This window comes from Rhinolophus hipposideros (genome assembly GCF_964194185.1).
Source record: "Rhinolophus hipposideros genome assembly, chromosome: 7".
In the NCBI taxonomy this organism is placed as follows: domain Eukaryota; kingdom Metazoa; phylum Chordata; class Mammalia; order Chiroptera; family Rhinolophidae; genus Rhinolophus; species Rhinolophus hipposideros.
This window is the reverse complement of record NC_138053.1, coordinates 6,203,411-6,227,064: the sequence shown is the minus strand read 5'-3', so window position 1 is coordinate 6,227,064 and position 23,654 is coordinate 6,203,411. Positions and strand designations below refer to the sequence as shown.

General features: G+C 38.1%; 1 protein-coding gene and 1 pseudogene across 4 annotated transcripts in view; one reads left to right on the top strand and one right to left on the bottom strand.

Annotated features, from left to right (window-relative positions):
* GTF2IRD2B (GTF2I repeat domain containing 2B) overlaps positions 1 to 23,654 on the bottom strand; it is a 360,110-nt gene that overhangs the window by 41,614 nt on the left and 294,842 nt on the right. For all 3 annotated transcript variants that reach the window (XM_081053361.1, XM_081053360.1, XM_081053362.1), the window contains exons 2-4: positions 21,238 to 21,341; positions 13,127 to 13,265; positions 21 to 140 (exon numbers count right to left, since the gene is read on the bottom strand). In XM_081053361.1, the coding sequence (XP_080909487.1) occupies positions 21 to 140; positions 13,127 to 13,265; positions 21,238 to 21,336 (358 nt within the window). In that variant the 5' untranslated portion in view covers positions 21,337 to 21,341. The remainder of the gene's footprint in view (positions 1 to 20; positions 141 to 13,126; positions 13,266 to 21,237; positions 21,342 to 23,654) is intronic.
* LOC308500154 (small ribosomal subunit protein eS24-like) lies at positions 2,526 to 2,997 on the top strand (annotated as a pseudogene). The gene has a single exon. The product of its transcript is annotated as a small ribosomal subunit protein eS24-like (transcript).

Sequence of the window (23,654 nt, the reverse complement as noted above, 5' to 3'; positions counted from 1 at the left end):
ATGCCGTAAGTGCACTTTACCGTAACAAAAGCAGAAATAGTCATCGACTGCTTTTCTAAGTATTTCTGTTTCTCCGGAGCCAATCTGCATCCCGTTGACAGGACACGGGGGTTTCATCTCAGGCAGGCCTTCAGCGACGCCTGCAAATGAGTCATCAGCACAAAGTGAGTATCCAGGCATTTGTACCGCATGCGTCCTTCATCGCTATGCTTCTGGTATGGAAAGGAAAAAGGAAAAGTAAAGCAATAAACATAAAACAAGATCTTAGTTTACTTACATAAAAACAAAGAACAGGCTATTTAGGATGAACAGAATAATATAACACAGCAATCATCTCTGAAATGAATCTATCGATCAGTTCAACACACAAGGAGATATTAGTAGTTCAAAGGAAGTTATTTTTAAACACGCATGTTTTTTGCTGTAGTCTAAAAGTAACAGTCAATGTATAGGAAGACCCTCCCCACATCGTACAGGACCAGCCCTCCCCTAGGGGCTCGCCATCAGCTACTATTTCAAAAGTTTTGAAACTGATGGTTTTAATCAGGGCTAGTCAGGAGACAGAAACTTTATAGTTTTGTGTATACAGTTTTGCAATTCAATTCTAATGTACATTTACATTTTAGAACAAGTCAATTAGGCTAGAGAAAGAAAGCAGAAGAAAACCTCTGTGTGTTTTGTCTTTCAAACAGTTTTGGCATATGGGGAAAGAGGTGAATAGAGTGGTAGAGAATTGACAGTTCTGCCTGCAGCGTTTACTCCAGGGGTTAGGAAATTACAGCCTGCAGTCCAACTCCTGCCCACTGTCTGTTTTTGTATAACTTGTGAACTGAGAATTGTTTTTTATATTTTGCAATGGCTAAAAAAGTTCAAAAGGAGAATATCACTTTATGACACGGGAAAATCATATGAAATTCAAATTTTAGTGTCCATAAATAAACTTTTATTGACCATGCTCATTTTCTTACATATTGCCTGGTTCTGCTTTTGAACTACAACAATAAGTTGAGTGGCTGCAACAAAGAGTAATGACCCACAAAAACTAAAACATTTACTATCTGTCCCATTACAGAAAGTTTGCCAATCCCTGGATTACAGTTAAGTCCTCACTTACCATCGTCAACAGGTCCTGCGACTTTAAGCAAAATGACGTGTAATGAAATGAATTTTTACCATAGGCTAATTGACATAAACAAGAGTTACCATAGTTTGCATTGTATAATGCGCACCCATGTTTTGGGCCCAAACTTTCAGGGGAAAAACATCTTTCATTTTTTTAATTCAAATGTTTATTTGTTTACATCTATGTACTTGTTTTTTTGTATTAAAAAGGAATTCTAGCATTTATTTTTTTAACTTATTATGGTACAAGAAATTTTATGTAACAAATAATTACAAAACACAAGAACAGATACAAGGTACAACAAATTTTATGTACTGGTAACAAATTTATGATATTTATGCAGCATAGAAGGCCAAGAACTCTTTGTTGTTACAAGTTTGTCATAAGTTCAACAAAACTGATTATCATATTCCAGGGTATTATTTTGCATATCGTTATTGATTTCTAGAGTTACACTTTTAGCCATAAGCATAAATAAAATAATTAAAAACACTCATATGGATACAGAATTAGTACTACTCGTGTATGATGTGCATCCTTATTTTACCCTCACAAATTTGAGCAAAAAGTGTGTGCGCATTATACACGGCAAAATATGGTTAAGTTCCTACAGCATCTCATCAACTTTATAAAAAAATAATGTTGAATAAAACAACGTTATTCGAGGACCTGCTGTACTCTATATTATTTTAATACTAAGCATCTATAGTCCTAATATAGGTTGATTCTAAATTTGTTGTTTTGAGGATTCAATTAGTGAATAAATGCTTATACCACAAGGGGATGGCTTCTAACTTCAGAGGTAAGGTCACTGTGTTTTTCATGCAATTCCACAGTAATTTTTCCTTAATTCCAAGGCAACTTCTAAAGAAATAAACATCACATGTTCAAGAATCACATCCAATATTCCAGTTCCACCAATGGAAGAGAAGTGATAACAGGGAGAAACTCTGGACAAAATATTAAAATCAAGTATTTGAAGGCAGTATAATATAACCAAAACCAGGCTGAAACTGGAAGGAATGCTACCTTTGAAAGAAGGGAAGCATACTGCATACTGAGGAGATTCACTCTGAGTTGGCTTTTCCTCTATAGGGACACTTTAGTTCCTGTGGTTCTCAGGGAAATAGAGCTTAACCAAAATGCAGAAGTCTTTGTGGAAAACCCATGTCACATGTTGGGACTGCCACTGTGGTCAGAAATTGAGGGGGGAATCCTGGAAAGGCATGAGTCATAGGTGGGAGACCCAATGTCTTCATATAAACTTCCCCCAAATTCTTGACTGGCCTCACTCACAACTGTGCAAGCACAGGGTGAGACTTTAAGGAAAAGCAGCATTTGGAAGCTAAAGGGCTGAGCAGAGCTTTTTTCCTCCCTGGCTACTTGAGGGAGGGCCGCCATCATGAATGATGAAGTGACTATCCAGACCAGGAAGTTCATGACCAATAGACCACTTCAATGGGAACTAATGTCATCGATGTCTTTCACCCTGGGAGGCAACAGTACCTAAGACAGAAATTCAGGAAAAACTGGCCAAAATGTACAAGACAACACCAGATGTCATCTTTGTATTTGGAATCAGAACCCATTTTGGTAGTGGCAAGACACCTGGCTTTGGCATGATTTATGATTCCTTGGATTACACAAAGGAAAATGAACCCAAACATAGACTTGCTAGACATGATCTGTACGAGAAGAAAAAGACCTCAAGAAAACAGTGGAAGGAACGCAAGAACAGAATGAAGGAAGTTAGGGGGGCTGCGAAGGCCAATGTTGGTGCGGAAAGAAAGAGTCAAGATTCGTCAGTGACTTTCTCTGTGGTGACTGAGCAGATTTTTCATGAGAGAATTAATAAACTAAGAACTTTTAAGTAAATAAAAAAGGAGCTGAACAGAGATTTAGATGGCTGTGTGGGGCTGGAAAGACAGAGTTTAGAATTCAAGTCCCGCTAAGTCAGAGAAGCTGGTTAAACGCCTAGTGAAACTACAGGCACCCTTAGGAGTAAGGGCCACACTCCAAGACTAAGGGCAAAACCAAAATAGACTCGTCCACACAGGGTCTCCACAGGGTCAAGGTGACCTGCCAATAATTTAACAAAATGCAACATTATTTAGTAGGTTTATATAACATATGACTATGCATAAAACCCAAGATAAAATAAAAAATTAGTAGAAATGTGAACAAGCAGGAAAATGTGACACATGATGAAGAGAAAAAAAAATCTATAAAAGCAGGACCACAAATGACCCAGATATTGAAATTGTCAGATAAGGACTTAAAACAACTGCTATAAATACATTAAAGAATTTATAGGGGAATTGAACAGAATGGGTGGATATGTGCAGGATCCCAACAGAGAAATGAAAATGCTAACAAAACACACACACACACACACACACACACACACACACACACACACACGGGGGGGGGAGGAAGGAGGGAGAAGAAAATAGAGTTCTATAAACAAAAAATAATCAGAAATGATAATTTCACAAGATGAACTTAACAAGAGCACACTGTTGATGAAAGAATCAGAGTCCTCCAAGAAAGGTCACAGAAACTATCCAATCTGAAGCTTGAATAGAAAAAAAGAATGGGAAAAATAACAATGAAAAAGGAACCGAGCCTTAATGACCTGTGGGACAATATCAACTTTTCTTCTATATGTGTAAATGAGGGAGAAAACAGATCAGAATAAATATTTGAAGAGATAATGGCCAAAATGGCCAAAACCACAAATAGACATATCCTGGCCAAACTGCTGAAAACCAAAGATTAAACAGAACTAAGAGAAATGATACATTACCTTTAAAGGAACAAAAATAAGAATTCTAATCTGACTTTGTATCTGAAACAGTGGGAGCCAGAAGGCAATGGAATAAAACTTTTAAAGGGTTGAAAGAAAAAAAACTGTCAAGTTAGAATTCCACAGCAAGTAAAAATATTCCTCAAAAACAAAAGCAGGAGGGCAACCAGATGGCTCAGGTGGTTAGAGCGCTAGCCCTGGTTCAATTCCCACAAAGGCCAGTGAGCTGCGTCCTCCACAACTAGATTGAAACAACAACTTGAGCTGAGGTGCCACTGAGCTCCCGGTGGATGGCCGGATGGCTCAGTTGGTTAGAGTGTTTCCCGAAAAACACACTGTTCCCCTTCCCCAATTAAAAAAAAAACAACTTAAATAAAAAGTTTTTTTAAAAAATACAAAAGCAGGAGAATGACATCGGCAGTACGGCTAAGAAGCAACAGGCCTTCACTTCCAAACAGATACAGCAAATTAACAATACACAGGTCAGAACACCTCTGGGAGAAGTCCACCGACCAATTGAGAAGCTACAGCACCTAAGCCACTGTGAAACTAAGACGGGATTCCAGCGCAAGGGGAAGGAAAATTCCTGGCATTTGGTGCACCTGTTTGTGCCTCTTGCTCTACGTGGCACAGCACAGCGGTCCTGGGAGCAAAGTCCCTAATGCTGGGGCTCCTCTGCGATAGAAGCAAAAGAGTGGACTGTGCATCCAACATTCTGGCTTGTCTCGGGGCTGCTGGTTTCTGTCCTGCCTGACTCAGAGCACTGATGGAACTGGCACCCAAGTTTGGAAGCTGCTGAAACCAGAGGTGAGCAGCATATTAGTGCTGCAGTTCTGTGGGCAAACACCAGGAGGAGAAAGAGATTCAGAAAGGTTTGAGAGGTTCTAGAACAGCCAGCCAGACTGATTAGTGAAGGTCTTCCCCTGTAGGAGCCAGTATACAAAGACTTGGGAGGGGCGGTTGTTTTTTTCAAATACAAAATTCCAGAAAAAAAATTACAAGGCATACAAAGAAAAAGGGAAACAAGGCCCAATCAAAGGAACAAAATAAAAATCCAGAAATCAATCCTAAAGAAATGCACATCTACGAACTGCCTGATCAAGAATTTAAAATAACTGTCATACTGTCAGAGTGCAAAGATGCTCAATGAGCTGAAAGAGAATACAGATGAAATTAAATGATTCATGAACAAAATGAGAACATTGACAAAGGTATTAGGTTGGTGCAAAAGTAATTGTGGTTTTTACAATTTTATTTATTTATTTATTTATTTTTTAACTATTGGCTTATTTATTTATTTATTTTTTTGTTGAGAGCCCACTGGCCCATGTGGGAATCGAACCCGCAGCCTTCGGAGTTAGGAGCACGGAGCTCTAACCACCTGCGCCACCAGGCCGGCCCCTACAATTATTTTTAACCTTTTAAACCGCAATTATGTTTGCACCAACCTAATAGAAACCACAAATAAGAACCAAACAGAAAACCTGGCACTGAAAAATACAATAACTGCACTGAAAAGTTCATTAGAGGTGTTCAGCAGCCTACTTGATCAGGTAGAAGAAAAACTGAACAAACTCTAAAACAAGTCATTTGAAATCACCAAGTAGGAGGGGCAAAAACAAAAAAGAATGAAACAGTGAAGAGAGCCTAAAAGTCTTGTGGGACACTATGCTATCTCTAAGAATCAGTTTTTTATATAAGTGGAATTTTATTTCATTACAGAATAAAAAGTTAATTTATTTGTTCTCATCAAACCATATATAGCATAACAGCCATTTTGTTTTGTGTGTATATTTTGATTCTTCTCTCAATATCAGTAATATTTTTAAATGCATTATGAAAACAATAATCAAAGTAACTACCTTAAGAATGCAGTTTGTGATAGTGAGAGACAATCCTGAAATGAAGGCGGTTGCCATTTAATTACACACTCCCAGTTCTGTACAAAGTGCCCTGCTATGGTCAAATGAAATCATAAATTTCTTTCAAATAAAATCCATGGACAGTACATTTAATATATTTTCTACGTTAATTAGCTAAGTATATGTTTCTCTCGCTCTCTCCTTTCTAATTTTTTTTTAAATTTCAAATACATTATACATACCCACCTGACACTATACATAGTTGTTGCAACATTATTGACTATATTCTCTATACTGTACTTTACATCCCCATGACTATTTTGTAATTACCAATTTGTACTTCTTACTCCCTTCACTTTTATCATCCAGCTCCCCAAATCCCCTCCCCTTTGGCAACCATCAGTTTGTTCTCTGTATCTGAGTCAGTTTTTATTTTATTTGTTTATTTTGTTCTTTAGATTCTACTTGTAAGTGAGATCATATGGATTTTGTCTTTCTCAGTCTGATTTACTTCACTTAGGATAATATGCTCTAGGTCCATCCATGTGGTCACAAATAGTAAGATTTCATTCTTTTGAATGGCCAAGTAATGTTCCATTGTATATATGTACCACCTCTTCCTTATCCAATCGTCTATTGGTGGGCACTTGAGTTGCTTTCATATCTTGGCAATCATAAATAGTGCTGCAGTGAACATAGGGGTGCATATCTTTTAGAATCAGTGTTTTGGATTTCTTCGAATAAATACCCAGAAATGGAATTGCTGGATCATAAGGTAGTTCCATTTTTAATTTTTTGAGGAAACTCCACACTGTTTTGCATAGTGGCTACTCTAATTTGCAATCCTACCAAGACCGCGTCTTCTCCAACACTTGTTTGTTGATTTATTGATGATAGACATGTGTGAGGTGATACCTCATTGTGGTTTTAATTTGCATTTCTCTGATGACTACTGATGTTGAGCATCTTTTCATATGTCTATTGGTTCTCTGTCCTCTGGAGAAATGTCTATTCTGGTCCTCTGCCCAGTTTTAAAATTGTTGGGTTTCTTTGTTTTGTTCTTTTTGGTGTTGAGTTGTACGAGTTCTTTATAAATTTTGGATATTAATCCTTTGTTAGATGTATCATTGGTGAATATCTACTTCCATTCAGTAGGCTGTCAACAATGTGAATATACTTAACACTACTGAACTGTACACATAAACATGGTTAAAATGGTAAATTTTATGTTATTATTTTTCTAAACACACACACACATATACATACGAAGGCAAGGTAAAGACGTTTTCTAATAGGCAACATCTGAGAAAATCTGTTACCATTAGACCTACACTAAAAGAAATGCTAATGAAAGTTTTTCAAGCTAAAGGAAAATAACCCCAGATGGAAATCTAGATTTACAAAAAGGAAAAAAGAGTATTGGTACAAATGTATATAACAATAAAAGATTATTTTTTAAAAGTTTAGAAAGTGAAAAAAGTTTGGAAAGTGATTGCTTAAAGTAAACATAGTAAGGTACTGTAGAATATATAACATATTAGGGTTAGAGGGAAGTAAACAGAATTATACAGTTTAAGATTCTGACATTGTATGTATAGTAGTGAAATATTAATTTTAGATTCACTATTAGGAGGGCATATTGTAATCCCAAGAACAACCGATAAAAAATAAAACTAGGAGCTAAAAAGTCAACAGAGAAAAAACATAATACAAAAATGTTCTCAATTTAAAACAGTGCAGAAAATTAGGCACAAAGATCATATGGGACAATAGGTAAGAAACAGCAAGATAAAAGCCTTACATTAAACCATATAAATAATTATGTTTCATGTAAATTGATGAAACAATCCAAGTAAGAGATTTTCAGACTGCTTTTTTTTTTTTTTAAATTAATTTTATTGGGGTGACAATTGTTAGTAAATTTACATAGATTTCAGGTGTACAATTCTGTATTACATCGTCTATAAATCCCACTGTGTGTTCACCACCCAGAGTCAGTTCTCCTTCCATCACCATATATTTGATCCCCCTTACCCTCATCACCCACCCCCCACCCCCTTACCCTCTGGTAACCACTAAATTATTGTCTGTGTCTATGAGTTTTTGTTTCTCATTTGTTTGTCTTGTTCTTTTTGGTTTATATACCACATATCAGTGAAATCATAGGGTTCTCTGCTTTTTCTGTCTGACTTGTTTCACTTAGCATTATTCTCTCGAGATCCATCCATGTTGTCACAAATGTTACTATATCATCTTTTCTTACCGCAGAATAGTATTCCATTGTGTATATGTACCACAACTTCTTTATCCATTCATCTATCGAAGGACATTTTGGTTGTTTCCATGTCTTGGCCACCGTAAACAAAGCTGCAATGAACATTGGCGTACACGTGTCTCTATAGAGAAACGCTTTTATATTTTTGGGGTAGATACCCAGGAGAGCGATTGCTGGGTCATATGGTAATTCTATTCGTAATTTCTTGAGGAACCTCCACACTGCCTTCCATAGTGGCTGCACCAGTCTGCATTCCCACCAACAGTGTATGAGAGTTCCTTTTTCTCCACAGCCTCTCCAACACTTGTTACTATTTGTTTTGTTGATGAAAGCCATTCTGACTGGGGTGAGGTGATATCTCATTGTGGTTTTCATTTGCATTTCTCTGATGATTAGCGATGTTGAGCATTTTTTCATATGTCTATTTGCCATTTGTATATCCTCTTTGGAGAAATGTCTCTTCAGGTCCTCTGTCCATTTTTCAATTGGGTTGTTTGTTTTTTTGTTGTTGAGTTTCATGAGTTCCTTGTATATTTTGGATATTAGCCCCTTATCAGAGGAACTGTTTGCGAAAATCTTCTCCCATTCAGTTGGTTGTCTCATTATTTTGTCAATAGTTTCTTTTGCTGTGCAGAAGCTTTTCAGTTTCATATAATCCCATTTGTTTATTTTAGTTTTTACTTCCATTGCCTTTGGAGTCAAATTCATAAAATGTTCTTTGAACCCAAGGTCCATAAGTTTAGTACCTATGTTTTCTTCAATGCAGTTTATTGTGTCAGGTCTTATGCTTAAGTCTTTGATCCATTTTGAATTAATTTTGGTACATGGTGACAGATAGCAGTCCAGTTTCATTCTTTTGCACGTAGCTATCCAATTCTGCCAGCACCATTTATTGAAGAGGCTGTCTTTCTTCCATTGTATGTTTTTAGCTTCTTTGTCAAAAATTATCTGTCCATATTTATGTGGTTTTATTTCTGGGTTCTCAATTCTATTCCATTGGTCTATGTGTCTGTTTTTCCGCCAATACCAAGCTGTTTTGATTATTGTAGCCCTGTAGTACAAAGAAAAATCAGGGAGTGTGATACCTCCAGTATTGTTCTTTTTTTTTAATATTGCTTTGGCTATTCGGGGTCTTTTGTGGTTCCAAACAAATCTGATGATTTTTTGTTCTATTTCTTTAAAAAATGCCATTGGGATTTTAATGGGGATTGCATTAAATCTGTATATGGCTTTGGGTAATATGGCCATTTTAACTATGTTGATTCTTCCAATCCATGAGCACGGAATATCTTTCCATTTCTTTGTGTCTTCTTCAATTTCTTTCAAAAATGTCTTATAGTTTTCAGCATATAAATCCTTCACATCCTTGGTTAAGTTTATTCCTAGGTATTTTATTCTTTTTGCTGCAATTGCAAAAGGAATTGTTTTTTCTATCTCTTTTTCTGAGATTTCATTGTTGGTATATAGGAAAGCAATGGACTTTTGTACGTTGATTTTGTAGCCAGCAACTTTACTATATTCATTGATTGTTTCTAATAGCTTTTTGGTGGAGTCTTTAGGGTTTTCTATATATAGCATCATGTCATCTGCAAAGAGTGACAATTTAACTTCTTCATTCCCAATTTGGATGCCTTTTATTTCTTTCTCTTGCCTGATAGCTCTGGCGAGGACTTCCAACACTATGTTGAAAAGCAGAGGTGATAGGGGACAGCCCTGTTGTGTTCCTGAACGTAGAGCAAAGGGCTTCAGCTTTTCACCATTAATTATGAGGTTAGCTGAGGGCTTGTCGTATATGGCCTTTATTATGTTGAGGTATTTTCCTTCTATACCAATTTTAGTAAGTGTTTTAATCATAAATGGATGTTGTATCTTATCAAATGCTTTTTCTGCATCAATTGATAGAATCATATGATTTTTGTCCTTTATTTTGTTTATGTGATGTATCACATTGATGGATTTGCGAATGTTGAACCATCCTTGTGCCCCGGGGATGAACCCCACTTGGTCGTGATGAATAATCTTTTTAATGCATTGTTGTATTCGATTTGCTAAAATTTTGTTTAGGATTTTAGCGTCAGTATTCATCAGAGATATTGGCCTGTAGTTTTCTTTTTTGTGTGTTGTCCTTACCAGGTTTTGGTATCAGGGTAATGTTGGCCTCATAAAATGAGTTAGGGAGTACTGACTCTTCTTCAATTTTTTGGAAGAGTTTGAGCAGGATTGGTATTAGATCCTCTTTGAAGGTTTGGTAGAATTCACTGGTGAAGCCATCTGGTCCAGGACTTTTGATTTTAGGAAGGTTTTTGATGACTGATTCAATTTCATTACTGGTGATCGGCCTGTTAAGATTTTCCAGTTCTTCATGATTCAGCCTTGGAAGGCTATATGTTTCTAAGAACTTGTCCATTTCTTCTAAGTTATTAAATTTGGTGGCATATAGTCCTTCATAGTATTCTTGGATAATCCTTTGTATTTCTGTGGTGTCCGTGATAACTTCCCCTTTTTCATTTCTGATTTTGTTAATTAGTGTCTTCTCTCTTTTTATCTTAGTGAGTCTAGCCAAGGATTTGTCGATTTTGTTAATCTTTTCAAAGAACCAGCTTTTTGTCACATTAATTTTTTCTATTGTCTTTTTGTTCTCTATTTCATTTAGTTCTGCTCTGATTTTTGTTATTTCCTTTCTTCTGCTGACCTTGGGTTTCGCTTGTTCTTCTTTTTCTAGTTTTTTAAGGTGTAACATGAGGTTATTTATTTGGGATTTTTCTTGTTTCTTGAGATAGGCCTGTAATGATATAAATTTCCCTCTTAAAACTGCTTTCGCGGCATCCCAAAAATTTTGGTAGGATGTATTTTCATTGTCATTTGTTTCTATGTATCTTTTGAGCTCTCCTCTAATTTCTTCTTTGACCCCAGACTGCTTTTTTTAAAAAAAGATCTAACTGCATATGTTTACAAGAGACGCAGAAAGCTGAAAGTAAATGAGTGGAAAAAGATATACCATGCAAATATTAATCATAAGAAAGTTGATGTGGCTATATATTATGTTTAGCCACTATATATTATATATTAATGCATATGCATATAGCCACTATATATATGTGTGTGTGTATATATATATATATATATATATATGTGTATATATATATATATATATATGTATATATATATACACATACACACACACATATGTATATGTATATTATATAAATACAAAACAAAGTAGGCTTCAAGATCAGGTTTATAAATGGAAACAAAAAGGAACATTTCATGAGGAACAGAAGGGTCAATTCACCAGGAAAACATTTCTTATCTTCAACATATATGAAGCAGAATATACTAACCAAAAGGAGGAACAGACAAATATACAATCTAGTTGGAGATTTTAACACTCTTTTGTTAGTAATTGATAAAATGAACAGATAAAATCAAGATGAATTGAATAACATTATTTAACAACCTGACCTACCTGGTCTATTAATTGTCGAATACAAAATTCTCTTCAAGTGCATATGGAATAGTCACCAAAATAAATGGTGTGCTAAACCATAAATGGGATCTTGATAAATTCAAAAAGCTTAAAATCTGGGAGGGAGGTGGTAGATGAGGGTAAAAGGGATCAAATATATGGTGATAGAAGGAGAACTGACTCTGGGAGGTGAACAAACAATGTGATATACAGATAATGCATTACAGGATTGTACACCTGAAATCTATGTAACTTTACTAACAATTGTCACCCCAATAATCTTTAATTAAAAAAAGATTTAAATCATATTGAGTATATATTTGGACCACAATGGAATTAATTAGAAATCAATAACCAAGAAATCCCCAAATATTAATAGGTTATGTATGCAAGATGCTCCTAAGTAACCATGGTCAAAAAGAAATTGCTAGGAAATTAGAAAATTAGAAAATTCTAAGAAAATTAGAAAATTAGAAATTTGTAAGAAATTAGAAAGTATTTTGAAATAAATAGTAATAAAAACACAACATATGAAAGTCTTTGGAACAAAGTCAATCAGGTTTTTAGAAGTCAATCTGAATCAATCTCTCATATACACACACACACACACACTTTATATATATACACATAATATATATATACGTAATATATATACACACTATATATGTATATATGTGTATACACACATACACATACTCGTATATACACGTGTATATAAAATCTTAGGTAGGTAGATATACATTTATCTTGCAATAAAATTACATACAGAGGATACCAAAAAATGTGTACACATTTTAAGAAAGGAAAATACTGTATTAAAATTGTAATACTCAATATATACTGGTAACAAAAGATGGATACAAGTCATGTGTATACATTTTTTTGCCCCCCTCCGGTAGATACGTATCTCCTTTGCCAATCCTTGGAGACATCTACATATCCATATAGCTGTATTTATATCTATATCTATCCTCTGATTAAATTTTCCTATTTGTTTTTTTTCCTATCTTGATTCTAGGAAATGCAAAATTGCTAACTCAGTACATTGTAGATGACCTGCAGTGATAGAGATAAACATTATATAAGGTGTAGGTTTTGACACCATAGAGTGTCCCTCACACATGGCCAGGTATGCTCACTAAGGCTCCCACGCACTCACAATACATCGTCATATTGAAGGCTCTGAAAGTCCCGTAGTAAAAAAAGGGAAAAGGAGTATAATGTTTATTAACCAAAATTAATACTCAACAAGTGCTGAAGGCACTTTTTTCCCTTTCCTTTGGGAAGGAGTAAAATAAAAGTTTTTTTTTTTTTTAATGTGGGTTTATTTTAGGTTTCAAAGACAATTTACTCTATGTGCCTCAAACTTAGTCTATAAAACCAGACCCTGTTGAGGACACAGTACAAAATAAACCAGCCATATTTCTTGGACTCACCAGTATTAAGTAAATATTCACCGGTGTGCCAAGTCAAAGATGCGTCAGAACCATTTTTAGAGTAACGCTTATATATCGCAGAAGAAAACATTATATAAGACTTGCCGGCAAATATCTTAAGATTTATTAATACAAAGGATAAAATTATTAACACCTACAGTATTTTGCGAAATCCTTCTGCAAATCCGTCCTGGCATTGACAAAAGCACGTCCTCTCTCAGTTCCGACAACAAACACGTCTGTTTCATACACTGCGATGCAGGCCACTTCTGCCTTGGACTTGGCCAGTTCTTTACACTGAAATAGAAACAAAGAATAAAGTGTTATACACAATGGCAGATCCAGAGTTTGTGGGGCCCGAAAGGTCTGCTTTAAGAAAAGAATATAAAGTTAGGTACACAATGAATATTTATTTAGAATGAGAAAAACCACGAAAAAACCCCACAAAAATTTATCAAGCAAATACCATAAACATCATAAAAACCAGAGAAAAACATATTTTTATTAACCACCTGTGGTATATAATAATAAGAAATATATGTTTGGTGTTTGTCCATTGTTCCTGGCACAGAGCTCCTAAACCCCTTGGAATTTCCTAAGTGAAGAGAGCAATAAAGCATCTCTTGTAATGTTAAAGAAGTTGATTTTTGGACTACACCTAAGGATGGGGGCTAGTTGCCAGGAGAACCAACCAGAGGATCAGAGGGTTGGAACATCCAGCCCTACCTCCTGACCTCTGGGGAGGAGAGAGGGCAGGAGGTTGAATTCAATCACCAATAGCCAATGATTTCATCAATCATATCTACATAATGAAGCCTCCATAGAAACCCAAAAGGATGGGGTAGGGGAGCTTCCGGGTTGGTGAACACATGATTTGGGGAGAGTGGGGTGCCTGGAGAGGGCACAGAAGCTACCTGCCTTTTCTCCATCCCTTGTCCTGTGCAGCGCTTCCATCTGGCTGCTCTGAGTTGTATCCCTTTATAATAAACCAGGAATCTAATAATTAAAATGCTTCTCTGAATTCTGTGAGCCACTCTACCATATTAATTGATCAAAGGAGGGGGTTGTAGGAACCCCCATTTATAGCCGATAGATCAGAGGCAGAGGTGACAACCTTGACTTACAATGGGCATCTGAAGCTGGGGCAGTCTTGTGGGGTTGGATGCTATGTCTGGGAAGATGGTGTCAGAACTGAGTTTAATTGTAGGACACCCCACTGGTGTCGGAAGAGAATTGCTTGTTGGTGTGGGAACCCTCCCCTCTACATTGGAAATGGGTGTAGAATCTTTTTTTCTATGTTCTTCTCTGAGTTTTATGATGTGTATGGTATTTTGGCTGCAGACTCTCTGACTGCCTCTTTCTGTGACAATAATTTTTTAATATCATTTTCATAATTTAATATTTCCTCCAACACGGTTGATCACATTTTTATCATTGACGGTCAGGATGCAGAAAACATGGAAACTCATACACAGATACACTTGCTGCTCATCACAGTGCTACAGGTCTGCCCTACAGACAAGCATCCTGATCCAGTCTACTTTGTGTAATTCCTTTCAAAAATTTCACACGATGTTTATTTAATACTGCCTATGCTACATTCCTGAGTATATTCTTTTTTTTTCTTTTTTTTTTTATTAGTTTCAGGTGTACAAGAAAAGGTAATACTTAGACGCCCACCATCTACATCCCTCACACTGTAAACCCCCCCACCCCCACCCACCATCCCTCCGACCTCACACCGAGCCATCACATCACACACATAAAATTATAGTTGCCATTCATTAATGTTTAGCCTCTGGTGCACAACGCCACGATCAGGCATCCACACCATCCCTGAGGTGGTCTCCCAAATAGGACGCATGCCCATCGGATACCCAACAAAACCCCTACAACATTATTGAATAAGTTCCCCAAATTAATTTCCAGAAAACCCTGAGGTCATCTTGCGGCCACCAGCCGCCTCCCAATCCCTTCACCTTTCCCCTTATCCCCAACCCCCCCCCCGCCCCCGCCCATCTAACAACTCTCGGTTTTTTCTTTGTGTCCTCAAAACTGTCTCTGATTAGTTCATTCACATATTCTTTTCTTTAGATTCCGCATATAAGTGAGATCATATGGTACTTGTCTTTCTCTTTCTGACTTATTTCACTTAACATAATGTTCTCTAGATCCATCCATGTTGCTGCAAATGATAAGATTTCTTTCTTCTTTATGGCTGCGTAATACTCCATTGTATAAATGTACCACAGCTTCTTAATCCAGTCATCTACCGATGGGCATTTCGGTTGTTTCCATGTCTTAGCTATTGTGTATAGTGCTGCAATAAACATAGGAGTGCATACTGATTTTTGAATTGGAGTTTTGGATTTCTCCGGGTAGATGCCTAGGAGTGGAATTATTGGATCATAGGGTAGTTGTATCTTCAGATTCCTGAGATACCTCCATACTGTTTTCCATAGTGGCTGCACTAATTTGCAATCCCACCAACAGTGCACTAGCGTTCCCTTTTCTCCACATCCGCGCCAGCATTTGTTGTTTGTTGATTTATTGATGATAGTCATTTTGACTGGAGTGAGGTGGTATCTCATTGTGGTTTTTATTTGCATTTCTCTGATGGTTAGTGAGGTTGAGCATTTCTTCATATGTCTGCTTGCCTTCTGTATGTCCTTTTTAGAAAAATGTCTCCTCAAGTCCTCTGCCCATTTTTTAATTGGGTTGTTTGTTTTTTTGGAGTTGAGTTAAGTAAGTTTTTTATAGATTTGTGATATTAATCCCTTATCAGATATATCATTGGCAAATATCTTTTCCCATTCAGTAGGATCCCTCTTTGTTTTATTGATGGTTTCCTTTGCTGTGAAAAAACTTTTTAGTTTGATGTAATCCCACATGTTTATTTTTTCCCTGAGTATATTCTTGACCAGAGGGAACTTCTGTTTTGACAAGGCATCAATTAAAAACAAATCCTCTGTTGACAATTTTACTAATTTAAAGACTGGAAGAATTTTCCAGACTAGCTTCTGGCTCTGTACATTTAAAACCTTGTTTCGCCTCTACTTCCCAGATACTTCTGGATACACTACGACCTCAGGCCTTGCCCCTTGATGTCATGTTACCGGATGAGCTGACACAGTGGACTGCAGGAATATTCCTGGAACCATTCCTACACTGGGACTTCTAGTGTAGCAAGATAGCCAATAGCAGTTAACTTACCCAGACACAAAAATAACAGCAAGCCACATAATACCTACCACTAAACGAAAACTAAATGTGTCCCCAGCCCAGCTTCCCCTTCTCGAGACCCCAAAGATGCCATGTCCACTCCAGCATTACCAGACATGGGGGATTATGGTCAGCAGAATAATGGCCCCTCAAAGACGTCCATATCCTCATCCCCAGAGCCTGTGAATATGTTACTTTACATGGCAAAAGGGACTTGGCAGATGTGATTACATTTAGGATCTTGAGATGGGAAGATTTTCTTGGAATAATGAGAGCCCAATGCGGTCACAAGGGTCCTGATGAGGAAAAGAGGACGCGGAGGGGCGGACAGGTGGCTCAGTCGGTTGGAGCTCGGGCTCTCAACCACAAGGTTGCCGGTTCGACTCCCACAAAGGATGGTGGGCTGTGCCCCCTGCAACTAACAACGGCAACTGGACCTGGAGCTGAGCTGTGCCCTCCACAACTAAGATTGAAAGGACAGCAACTTGACTTGGAAGAATACTGGAAGTACACACTGTAGCCCAATAAAGTCCTGTTCCCCTTCCCCAATAAAATCTTTAAAAAAGAAAACAAAACAAAGAGGGACACAGAAGGAGGAGATGTGACAATGGAATCAGGGGGTAGAGTGGTGCCTTTGCTGGAAGGCGCCACAAGCCAAGGAATGTGGGCCAAGGAAAGTGGACAGCTTTTAGAAGCTGGAAAAGGCCAGGCACATCTTCTCCTTGGTAGCCTCCAGAGGCAATGCAGGCCTGCTGACACCTTCGTTCTAGCCCTATAAAACCCATTTTCTGCTTTGATTTCCAGAACTCTTAGATCATAAATGTGTGTTCTTTAAAACCACTAAGTTTGTGTAATGTGTTACAGTAGCCACAAGAAATTAGCTGAGGGGCTGTGGCAGAGGGAAAGTCAGAGGAGGAGACAGCAATCTTAACTGATGGGTGAAAATACCTTATTCTAGCAAATTTTACAGGAACATATGTGGTCATATTTCCAGGACTCTCCCAAGGCCATAGAAGGTGCCAGTGCAAGAGGGGGGCCCAGAAGCACAGACCCCATTAGCTTCATGGCAAATCGTGTCAAATGAGCCAAAAATTCAGTAGTTAATCTAACATATAGACTCTGGTATCAGGTGAATTTATCAATTTATAACCTTACTTTGGACTTCATCAGTAGAAAAGATCTTTTTTAAAAACATTTTTCTCGTTGTGAAATATATACATTATAAAAATTTTAGCAGATACAGAAAAGTATACAGAAGAAAAACGAAATCCTCTGTAACTTCATTACCCAGAATCAACCACTATTCACATTTTGAAATATGCACACACGTATACTTTTTAAGAAAAAAATTAGAATCGTACTACTGTATCATAGGTTGGCATTCTGCTTTATTTACTTATCTTTGAGGATTTATAATCCTGAAAAACATGATTTTTTAAATAAATTTCTAATATTCTGTCCTGGATGATTCAGTAGGGTCCAATGTAATCATTATATGGCAGTTTAAACATAATATTATTGAAAAGTTTTTTTTCTATGACAAATAATACTATAATAAATGTCTAAGAACATTAGTATTTCTGTGCATGTTTATTTCTGTGCGATGGAATCAGACAAGTGGAATACCTGAGTCAAAAGGTGTAAATGTTTTTAAGGTTCTTGAAACTTATTACAATAGCATTTCAGAGGGGCTCGCACTCCCACCCACACACAGTGACACAGAGGTCATGTCACCTTACTGTTACAAGCACTGAGCATCATTAATTGTGGGCTGGGCTTAGACTCACCAGAATAAGACATGGGGAGGGTAAGACAGTAACTTGACAATGGAGAAGTGTGGCCGGTGCTACCTGTATTAGTCAGGGTTCTCCAGAGAAACAGAGCCGGTTAGAGATTATATACATATAACATGAGGTTTATTATAAGGAATTGGCTCAGGTGATTAGCTGAGAAGTCCCACAATGCAAGCTAGAGACCTAGGAAAGCTGAGAGCTGGAGAACTAATGGCATAAATTCTAGTCCAAGTCTGAAGGCCTGAGAACCAGGAGCACTAGGGCAGAAGATTGATGGCACAGCTCAACAGGCAGGCAGAGAACAAAGTCAACCTTCCTCCATCTTTCTGTTCTGTGTAGGCCCTCAATGGATTGGATGATGCCCGCCCACACTGGGAGGGCCATCTGCTTTACTCAGGTCACCAATTCAAATGCTCATCTCTTCCAGAAACACCCTCACAGACACCCCCAAATACTGTTTAACCAGCTATCTGGGCATCCTATGGCCCAGTGAAGTTGACATGTAAAATTTATCATCACACCACCGTGGCCAGGTGATGGCCAGGGGCATGCACCCCTGATACAAAGTGACGAGAGGGGCACTTCACTCTGTGGTCTTCTTTCCAAAAACCCTTAACCCCAGTCTAGACAAGAGGGAAGTATTAGAGAAACTCAAATTAAAGGAGATTCGATAAAATACCTGACCAGTACTCTTCAAAACCGTCAAGGTGTATAAAACAAGGGAAGACTGAGAAAGTGTCCCAGATTAAAGGAGCCTACAGAGAAATGATGACTACAGGCAATGTGGTACCACGGGGTGGACCCTGGAATAGAAAAGAACTGATGAAATTTGAATAAAGTCTGGAATTAGTTAATAGTAAGGTACCAATATTGGCCTATTCGTTTTGAAAAAGGTATCATAATGATGTACAATGTACTGTGGTTAGATAAGTTATAGGTGAGGAGTATATACTCTCTGTATATATAATACTCTCTGTATTCTCCCACTTTTCTGTAAATCTTAAAAGTATTCTTAAATAAAAATTCATTTAGAAAAACCCCAAACTCCTTGGTTCCCAGAGGTTTAGGGCAGGAATGAAGGGGGAATAATTATTTAACGGTGCAGTGTTCCAGTTTAGGAAGATGAAGTGTTTTGGATATGGATGGCGGTGATGGTTGCACAATAATGTGAGTATACTTAATGCCACTGAGCTGTACACTTAGAAATGGTTAAAATAGTAAATTTTATATGATAGAAAAAAAACCCTCTTGATTTCCCCTCAAGAAAACTTCATAGCTCACATCAACCCATCAGTAAGTCTTATCAATTTTACCTTCAACAGATCTTTCTAGTCCCATGACTTCTTATGTCCTCCACCATTCCTACCCTGGACCAGAACACTGACATTTTCTACCCAAACCACAGCCACAGCTCACTAACTGATCTCCCTGCTTCCACTCTTGTTCCATGTTTATCGATTTTATTCACACAAACACCATTCCTGCACATCATTTCTTCACTCAACCTTCCAATGGCTTCCCACCACACTGAGGAACAACGTTCAGGGCTCATATGATCTGACTGCTAGGTGCCTCTTGAACCTTACCTTTGACCACGTTTCCTTTCCTCAATCTGCTCCTGTATTACTGGGCTTCCTGATGTTCCTTGAAAACAACAAACTTGTTCCCACCTCAGGGCCTTTGCACAGCTGTTCTCATGGCTCTGAATACTCTGCCCCTGGATACTGGCATGACTCACTTTTTCAAGGTCTTTTCAAAAAAGGCAACTACCAAGAGAATTTCTCCCAGACCATCTGTTTATCTAACCATTTGTTCTCTCACCTAAACCTGCTTCTTGACCTTTCTTTTAGTTATATTATGTTTATTAATACAAACAAAATTTATTGTCTCCCCAAATAGCATATGAGATCTACAAGTATGTGAGGGGGACGTCATCTGTCTTCTCAAGTCACACGGCCGAGATACAGAAGGCACTTACTTCATGAATATTTGTCAGATGAAGGAACGTGATCAGCTCTTGCTTAAGGTATTTCTAGTTCTTTTCAAATAGACCTGATGCTTTCTTTTAAAACTTATTTCAAGTTTTTTTTTTTTTTTTAAAGTTTTAGTTACCTCCAGAAAATCTAGGATAATCTCCCTATCTCAAGAGCCTTCACTTAATCACATCTGTAGAGTTCCTTTTGCCAAATAAGGTAACACTTACAGGCCCAGAGACGAACCCATGGATGTCTTTGGGGACCATTATTCAGCTTACCATGATAGGTTGCTTTCAAAATTTCTCTTTATATTTGGTTTTCTGCAGTTGAAATATGATGTGTATGTGTGGGCACACATCTGTGTATGTGAGTGAGTTATGTGTGTGTTTGGTGCTTTGCCAATTCACCCAATAATGTTCTTTATAGGAAAATAAAAATAAATACAAATAAAATAAAAATAAATACATCTCTTTCTCTATTTTTTTCTGGTCAAGGATCCAATCCAGGGTTATTCTTTCTATTTGGTGTCCTGTCTCGTCAGTCTCTTTCCACCTGGAACAGTTCTCCAGCCTTTCTTTGCCTTTCATGACATTGACATTTATGTAAGTCCAGTCCAGTTATATTGGATAATGTCCCTTAGTTTGGGTTTGTCTGATGTTTCCTCATTAGATTCAGGTTGTGCACTTTGGTGGGAATGCCACAGAAGTGGCTACTGCTCCTTCTCAGGGCATCCTATCTGGAGGCACATGGGGTTAGTCTGTCCCATTGACGCGGATGTTCATTTTGATCCCTTGGTTAAGGGGGTGTCTGTCAGGTTTCTTCACTTTTATAAAGTTACTGATTTTCCCTTTTTAATCAATAATTATCTTGCATTTGATACTTTGAGGTTATGTAAATCTGTCATCCAATGTTTATCCTCAAGGTACAGTTGACATTTGGATGTAAACAGATGCATATAAGTGGATTATTAATTTACCTTTGAATTTAGACAAAAAAAATGTTCTCAAACAAGGTTACACAGATGCCTTCATTAAATTTTCAGATCTGGAAAGCTTAAATCAATATCATTATATCCATCATGTAAGAAAAACAACAGAAAAAAGATAATTAAAAATAATCATCTGACAAGGCCATTATCCTCTATGAAGGGCATGCTTACACAGACAGGATGGAAAACTTAAGCTGAACATTAAAAATGACAGTGAAATGTTTCACAGGTCTGTTATTCCAACAGTGATCCAAGCACGGGACGTTTTACAGAACTGTAGCCCGCCTCACCATGGACTCGAGAGCAGACATGAGGAATGTCACCACCATCCTGCTCTCTGAAGACTCCTCATCTTCCACTGGCAGAGTAGACATTGCTACTTGGGCCATGATCCCTGTGAAAAGAAGAAAGAAGAAAGTGAAACCCAGTGTCCGGCTAAACAGTCATTTAGAGCTGAGGGTCCTCCCAAAAGACCTACATCAAACCTTCCTGTAGAGTAGGAGAAATTGACATTTAAAGACATTAAATGATTTGCCCGAGATCTCTATATGATAATGCTATCCTTCACATAGTGTATTTTTCACCTCCTCATAAAATAAATTCAAGTGTTATGCTAGAGAAGCATGTTGACTACTTCCCAGATGAGGAAGAGAAGACAATGAACCTCACTGATCCAACGATGTTTTGTCAGATTTCAGCATGGCAGCGCCAGCACGTGGTATCCATGGGATCCCACATGCCATTTCACACACACAGAAAAAGGAGAGAAGTGAGTTTGTATATTAAAGACCGGAAGAGAAAAATCCCTTCTTTTCTTTCCTGCTAGGACTTCCGCATAAAAACTCACTCCAAATTTTGTCAAACTCTTGATTTAATGCTAAATCAAGTTAGCATTAAAAAAATTTCTTTGAAAAAGTTTCTTCAGCACCATCAAGAGCTTTTTGAAATAAAGCATGCAAAATAAATACCTGTCAGATGTGTCATGCCCCTGCCATAGTTGGCTTCATTATATTTGTAAGCAAACGGTAAGTAAAGTAGCCAGGCTGGTGATGCAAGCTTTATCGAGCATGAGGCAGTGTTGGTCTCCACACAACCAGCAACCATGAGAGCCAGGGTGTGGGTTTTGCAGACCACCAACCAGCTCCATGACCCCCGTGGGCTGCACCCAAGCTCCTCTTCTATGAAGGAAACACTAAATCAATCACCTTCACTTCTGACCTTTTCTCAGCCCCCTCAATTTAAAATCAAGGGAACCACATATTATATGAGTTGAGATGTCACTGGAGCCTTGTGGGACGTCCAAGAGAGGACTCAACCCAGAGCAGCAGTGACTGGGTTCTTGTCTCCACGCAAGAAAGAATTCAAGAGGGAGACAGATGCAGGAAAGGGAAAAAGATTTATTGAAAATGAAAGTACACACTTGAGAGGAAAGTGGGGGGACTCAGAGAACAAGTTGCACAGAGGTCACGATCAAGGGTACTTATCCATCCAGGGGTGGGACTTGGTGAAGTCCTAGTGATGTAGTTCATTCATCTCCTCCCCTCGGGTGGAACCCTCTCTTTCCTGCTTTTTCTTCCTTATTTGGTTTCTGTGGAACTGTCATGGTGTCAGGTGCAAGACGGGAGTCATAGTAACCACAATGCAAATAAGATTATAATGACATTATAATTAGCTAAAGGTCAGGTCCTGGTCATAGGGGTTAGTCTTACTGGATGAAACTGGTTCTTGTTTCTCTCCAATTGCAGGTGCTGGATACAGTCATTTGTTACTTGTGTAACCAGTGAGCCCCCTAGAGGGAGTTGTCAATTTCCTAGGCTACATATCCTGCCTCACATCCATATGAAATGTCCAGAATAAGGAAATCTATAGGGATACAAAGATAAGTGGTGGCTTAGGGCTGAAGGGTGGGTGTCTAAAGAGTATAGAGTTTCTTTTTTTTTTTTTAAACATTTCTTTTTCTTTTCTTTTCTTTTTCTTTTCTTTTTCTTTTATTGGGGAAGGGGAACAGGACTTTATTGGGGAACAGTGTGTACTTCCAGGCCTTTTTCCCAAGTCAAGTTGTTGTCCTTTCAATCTTAGTTGTGGAAGGTACCGTTCAGCTTCAAGTTGTTGTCCTTTCAGTCTTAGTTGTGGAGGGCGCAGCTCAGCTCCAGGTCCAGTTGCCGTTGCTAGTTGCAGGGGGCGCAGCCCACCATCCCTTGCGGGAGTCGAAACCAGCAACCTTGTGGTTGAGAGCCCACGCTCCAACCAACTGAGCCATCCGAGAGCTCAGCGTCAGCTCAGCTCAAGGTGCCGTGTTCAATCTTAGTTGCAGGGGGCGCTGCCCACCATCCCTTGCTGGAGTTGAGGAATCGAACTGTCAACCTTGTGGTTGAGAGCCCACTGGCCCATGTGGGAATTGAACCAGCAACCTTCGGAGTTAGGAGCATGGAGCTCTAACCGCCTGAGCCACCGGGCCGGCCCCAGAGTTTCTTTTCCGGGTGATGAAAATTTTACAAAATTGACTGTGGTGATGACGGCACAACTCTGTGAATACACTAAAACCTATTGAATTGTATACTTTAATGGGTGAACTGTGTGGTAGGTGAATTTTATCTCAAAAAAGCTGTTTTTAAAAAATCAAATGAAATCAAAGGAGGTTGGATGGAGAAAAAGGAAATTAACACCCAGCAAACACATACTAGGGGCCAGTGCTTTTCTGAACATC